The sequence below is a fragment of the Eptatretus burgeri genome, chromosome 5, assembly GCF_056783735.1.
Source record: "Eptatretus burgeri isolate ZD-2024b chromosome 5, Ebu_testis_v1, whole genome shotgun sequence".
Classification (NCBI taxonomy): Eukaryota; Metazoa; Chordata; class Myxini; order Myxiniformes; family Myxinidae; genus Eptatretus; species Eptatretus burgeri.
The window spans coordinates 75,513,769-75,520,474 of NC_140965.1; the positions used below are offsets into that span (position 1 = coordinate 75,513,769).

Genomic DNA, 6,706 nt, shown 5'->3' on the forward strand with positions numbered 1-6,706 from the left:
AAGCCAGCATGGCCATTATAGCTTGGGAGCGTGTTGTTGTTGATTGAGTTATTTTTAAGTTCCACCATTTTTTTGACGTTTTTCTTATTGACTGCTGTACCAATAAACCTAAACCTTCACAAGGTCTTTACAAGTCACGATATCTCATACATGTCGTTTAATGAACTGGGTTGGGGTACTCAATTGGCTTGGTGGCCATCTTGGATTTATAATAACATTTTTTTTTTTTAAGATCTTCAGAACCACTGAACCAATTGATACAAAACTTCATGTACATTGTCAATGGATATTCACAGCTTTGATTTTCCTCAGTAAAAGTATCTTTGTGAAATAAAATTGCTAGCACAGGCCAATCAAAATTGACCATTTGCAACATCTTTGACCGCTTGGAAAAGGTCCTTTGAAGATGAGGTAGATGATGTAGAGAAACGATACAAAACAAGTATGTCAATGATGCAACATCTATTAGGTTGGAATGATAGAACTTTTGGGATGCCCCCTTGTATAATATTTGTGTGCAAGAGCATGCACAGAGTCAAACAAAAATGTCAGGTTTTCTTCATTGCAGAAAGTCAAATGACGAAGGAATCCGTGAACGGCAAAAGGTCATGGCTCTTGCAAGTATCAAGGAACCCAGCTTGCTGGAATTCTACGTTTCTCGCCAGTGGCTCAACCGATTCAACACATTTGCCGAGCCAGGACCCATCAGCAATCACGACTTTTTGTGCACGCATGGAGGTATGTGGTGTTGCTGTAAATTTATTGATTTAATTGCACCGTACACTGCAGGAAGGAAGTTGCCCTTCATATTTTCATGTTTTATTGTTTGTTGGAATTTGAAATATTTATTTTGCTATCAGCTTGTTAAAATATATTTCAATTCATACTTTTATCACAGACTAGAGGGATTCGTGTACAACTTTTCTATTCTTGGAGACCCACGTGATATTGAAGATCACTAACAATTTTATTAAAGTTTCGCTATGCCGACTGAAAATGCAACTTTAAAATATAAAATATGAAATGTGCACCTACAAATTATTAAGTTATGTGAGCAAGTCGGCAAATATGACAGGAAGTAAAACTTCCTTTACCGATATCCAACTTTAAGAATTTTCTCTCAATATCAGCCATGGTCTTTCTTGGGAAAATCCCATTTCAAGATGGCCTCCAAAGCCAACCGCCGACTGGGAATCCTCCGTTGTACAAAGTCCTTCCTTGGCACACCTGAGCCCCTATCCACCTACAAGGCCTTCATCCTCAGCTTGATGTTGTACAGCTCTCCCCTCTGTGCTCGCTCCCCTGCCTCACATCTTGCTCAGCTTGATGCCATGGAAACCATGGCCTTCAAGATTATTGGAATCTCCCACATTGAAACTGAGTGTATGGGCTTATCACTTCACCATCGCAAACAGATCAGTGGTTCTCTGTCTTCTACTGTGTCCTTTCTGGTCTTGTACCCTTTCTTCTTTCCATGCTTTGTACCCCCCCCTCCCCCTCCTTCCAGTTTCCTGCAGGATGGATATAGTCCATCATCAACCTACTTCTGGTGAAACTATTAGGGGACCCCTTATACAGCATGCATGGGGAATATCAGGCTTGTCGGTATTTGGGATTTGCCAGATTTCGGGTCCCTATACCCATTGTGCACAATAGTGTACTTCTGATACAAAAGAAGAGTAATAAAAAAAATATTCTTCCCAAATGCTCCTTCATTGGCTTGTCTAGCAAGGGATGACTGTATTTGTAAATATATTTTTTAAACCAAGCAACAAACAAAGCCATCGTTACCCAAGCTCGCTTGCAACTCATATAAACCACCAGAAAGACCTTCATTCCAGCAAAGGCTTGAGGCTTCTGGTTTTTATCGATGATCAACAATTTGCACTTGTATGTGCAGCACTGGCACAGTCGAGTATGGTTAGGTGCTCTCAAGACTCGTTAAGGTCTTGTAGTTTGAATGTTTTTTTTTTAAATAATTCGGTAGTTTCTATGTTTTTTTTTTAATCTAAATGGCACATGAAAGAACTGAAAATCGGAATAAAATATTATCATCTGCTTGGATGTAGCACTTGTATTGGGATTCTTGGAGGTGTGTGTGTATATGTGTCTACATGTACAAGTTTTGTGTATGCAAGCCCTTGTTAAGCCAAATTCTTGATCAAATGAATCATGGATTGTTATAGACAAGATTGGGCAGAGGTATAGTACTTGCCTTTAACCTTTGAGCCTGATGCTCCACCTGACTATAGACTATCATGCTGGTACTTGACAAGCAGGGGATTGATTGCATTAAAAAAATGTATGCTGGATGGATGCTACGCTGAAGAAATGTCTGCTAGTATTAGTTGCTGGACGTTCATGATACCACGGTGTCTTTCGCAAAGAGTAAACGAGTTATCGCCAGCACCTTGGCCTTATTCCAAATTACTGCCCTAAGCAAGCCGTGCTCCATTGAAGAGATGGATGTTACCAGCTGTATTTGCCTATTTAAATGTCAGCATGGTGCCCCCATGCTTGGTGTTGACTTCATGGTTATGGTGGTGAGCTTGGGATCCTCGGATCCTGAATTCAAATCCCACTTGGCTATTGAATTAATACCAGGTGGGGTTGACTCTGCCTGTCATCCTTATGAGGTCGGCAAAATGAGTGCCAGCTTGCTGGTATCCTGTGTGGGAGTGGCAACCCATCCAGGATTGTGTCCAATAGCCGAGGAGACTGCTTAGACAGCACCAACACTCTGCACAGAGTATGGTCCCAATGGATGGATGGATGGATGGATGGATGGATGGATGGATGGATGGTGCCCCTCATCTTCAAAGTCACATGACAGAACAGATTACATATTACCTTTTGGCATTCCAAGGTACATATTTCCTTTATATTCCTTTATATAGTACTCTCATATTTGCATTTTTGCTGGAAACAGAGCAGATTTCCACCTGCATTTACTTAGCACTGCTTGGGACTGACAGTATGGCATAGAGGTACACACACTCAGCTCTAAGCTGTCTAGCTTGGGTTTGAATCTCATCTTAGCTATAAACTGCAACCCGGTGTTTGACAAGCAGGGTGATTCATCAATGTGTGTGCCGTCTGTCAGAAGGACGTAAAATGGGCGTCCCGCCTGCCAGCATTAACTGGTGAACGTTTAAGATCCCACTGTGTTGTCATGGTGGCCTGCAGTACTTTCTTGGATATTGCATGGTTTTTGCCCCCAAATCATTTATTTTTTCTGTTCTCTCAGTCCTTTCTTCACCACTTCCATGCCCCCCAAATCCTGCTAATCTTTGATTTGTAACAATAGTCTCACAATGTTCACAATTACATGATTGACAGTTCAAAAGGGACATTTTCATTCAGTTGAAAGTGTACTTTCCTTTGTTTCATTTGTTCTTGGTTGAAATATCACCAGTCAGATTTAGCTAAAATTCTGCCAAAAAATATCTGTTTTACATTTGGTACACAAGAAGATGAGCCCCTCTTCACAAACTTCCTGGTGGAAATGACCTAATAAATCGTTTTCTGGTAACACCTGTTGCTATCCCTGTATGATTTTACCTGGCTTCTTCTTCTTTTTTTTCTCCTTCTGTTAATCCCTGTAACAGGAGTGCCACCACACAAGTACAATTACCTCGAAGACCTTGTTGTGATTGTCCCACAGAATGTGTGGGATTACCTCTACAATCGGTAAGTCATTATTGGGGTCCTTATAATTGCTTCTTCTTTTTGTTTTTTAACAGTCTCCCCCTCTCTTTCATGCAAGTTCTGAATAGTATTATGACTTTTTGTAAATTTTGAAAGTAATCAAATTATGCCATAGAAAACTAAATAAGATCGTGAAGAAAGAGATTAGAGAAGACAAAAATTGTCAAAAGAGATTGATTTTTAGATCCTCGTGGAGGATCTCTAAGTCTTACTCACGTTGTTGTTGTTCATCTTCTTCTTGTGGACTTTTTTGTTTCACAGCCTACAGTTTTCATTGAAACTTCCTGAAACTTGGCATATATATGTAAAAATACCCTACGCAGACAGTGACCATCTCCGATTTTGAAAATTCCTCCGAGAAAAAAAAGTTATGACGTCAAAATATCTCCGCTAATGGAAATCGACTAAAAAATTATCTCCAAAACTAGCAAGCTTTTTGAATTCTGTTTGCGGGAATCGAACAGGGCATTAGCAGAGATGAATTACTGCACATATGATACATCACTATGACGTCATATCAATTTTTATGAAGTCATTCCTATTTTTTAACATTTTTTGTTTCAAAACCCAGAGTTTTCATCGGATCTTCGTGAAACTTGCCATGTATATGCAGAAAGCCCATGCGCAGGCAATGACCATCTCCGATTTTGGAAATTCTTCCGAGAAAAAAAGTTGACGTCATAATATCGTGGCTAATGGAAATTGCCTATACCATTATCTCGGAAACTAGGCAAGCTGTTTGAATTTTATTTGCGGGAATCAAGCCGGGCATTAGCACAGATAATTTATCACAAACCTCATACATCACAATGACGTCATATTCGTTTTTATGACGTCATCTTTAAGAGGACGAGGATCTTAGCTCATTTGAGCTTGTTAAAAAAAACATGGGAACAGGAAATTTAAAGCCTACAAACCTGGCTCAATGATGGAACACACCAAAACTTTTGCCATAAAACAAGAAAATATATTCATAATCACAAATAATTATACTAACAACTCGACGGTGAGAAAATCCATATACCTGTATTTAATATACTGTTGGACCCCGCTATTCATGGATTCACTATTCGTGGTTTATAAAATGTGACCTGCTTCAACATTTGCGGCCCTGTGCTTCGCATATTCACGTTTTTGGGTTTTTTTTCGTGGACCTATTCATTGTTTTTTGCAGGCGTATTCGCGGGGTTTTTTGTGGGCGTATTAGTAGTTTTTCATGGGATTTTTGATTTTCCCTCATGGATCACTAACTGCCAGGAACCTGTCCACCTTTTTCCATTGAAACAATGCCCCGCTATTCACGGATTTGCTCTTCACAGCATTTTCCAGGAACGTATCCCCTGTGAATAGCGTGGTCTGACAGTACAACAATAATAATGCAATCCCACCAGTGAGTATCAGTAACATTCCGTTTGCAATTTAAAAGCATGAAAAGGGGATAGATAAAATTGTTACAGTCGATGAAGGATGAAAAGATCAAAGACTGTGGTTGAACTGCTCCACAGTAAATTGGCAAAACTATTTACAAAGTGCCTGGAAGCTGAGGAAAATCCCCCTAACTTGGAAAATCGTGGAGCTTGTACCAATCCACAAAAAAGGAGGTTTGATGGACATGAAGAATTACCATCCAATTTGCATACTCTATATCATCTATTAATTGTTTGCAAAAGTTATCAATAACAGACTCACGATTGAACTGGTTAACAATCAAACTGCGAGCAAACAGGCTTAATAAGTATGTACAATACTCGACAATAAATCATCTTAATACAGGGTGGGGCAGAGAAACGGGAGATTTTATAAACCAATCTCCGCTATGCCAACATAATCGCAACTTTTTTGACTGATCATTAACTTGAGGAAACCTAGTAGCTGGTTGAACCCAGTTGATTTCAACAAGATGGCGCAACGTCTCACACCTCCAGAGTGTCAATGGCCGCCGTACAACTACTTTTTCATAACCACATCATCTGCAGGAATGGTGACATTACTTGGCCTCCAAGGTCCCCAGACCTGTCAGCATGTGACTTCTTTATGGTGGCACTTAAAAAGCAAAGTGTACGCTCATCGTCCACATAATATTAAAGAGCTGAAAGAAAGACTTTGTCAAAAAATTGCTGGAATTTCTTTGGAGATGCTACTCTGCATCATGGGAAACATGCATGGAAGACTAGAGGAATGCTTGTGCAGAGCCGGACGTCACCTTGAGGATGTGATCTTCAAGAAATAAATGGCATGCTGTGTACTTCAAGATGGCATGTTTGTAATTTGAGAAATACAAAATGTTTATTTAATTACTGAGTTTTTAAAATCTCCCGTTTCTCTGCCCCACCCTGTGCAGTAAATCAACTTCAGGAAAATTCTGGAAAACACTGGAAATTGTCATTATGCCTTGCAATTATTGATTATTATTATTGTTATTATTATTATTCTCATTTCTATAGTGTATATAGATAGCAACAAATTGGAATCGAACATCAAGTTTGGATAAGTATTTGATGGCTTCAGAAGTAGCCTCGCAAGTGCTCTTTAAATCGCCCTTGAAAGTTCTGAGTATGTGTTTTGTATGGTCTAACTTGGTGTGCTGCAGTAGCAATTCAGATTGTCTTTGATCTTTCATACGTGGAAATTTTGACCACATCTTCCTTTGAGTGGCCGGATTCGTGTAAAGGCAAACCGGATCTTCCTTAGAAGCTTGTGATTCCTGGTTGTGGTATGATTGGGTTGGTCAGTTGGAATTTTGGTGGCATGTTTGTGTTTGAGCAAATCTCTTTCCAGCATTCTTCTGCTGTCTCATCTTGGTGGTGGACGGATTTGGTGAGGGTCCAGAATGGCTTCCTGGATTGAAGCTTAATCATTGATGGGCTTGTGATGTCACAGTTTATTGAGAAATGGCATTTTCCATGGCAGTGCTATGTTATCCAAGTCTGGGACTTAAGTAGTGGTGTTCTCTGCAGGAGCACAGAGATTTTCTACACTGCCACGTTCAGCGAGATGT

The 6,706-nt window shown here is 39.8% G+C and overlaps 1 protein-coding gene across 3 annotated transcripts in view; it reads left to right on the plus strand.

Annotated features, from left to right (window-relative positions):
• The window catches only part of USP33 (ubiquitin specific peptidase 33), a 185,595-nt gene that overhangs the window by 144,724 nt on the left and 34,165 nt on the right, over positions 1–6,706 (plus strand). For all 3 annotated transcript variants that reach the window (XM_085882453.1, XM_085882452.1, XM_085882454.1), the window contains 2 exons: positions 569–738; positions 3,609–3,690. In XM_085882453.1, the coding sequence (XP_085738579.1) occupies positions 569–738; positions 3,609–3,690 (252 nt within the window). The remainder of the gene's footprint in view (positions 1–568; positions 739–3,608; positions 3,691–6,706) is intronic.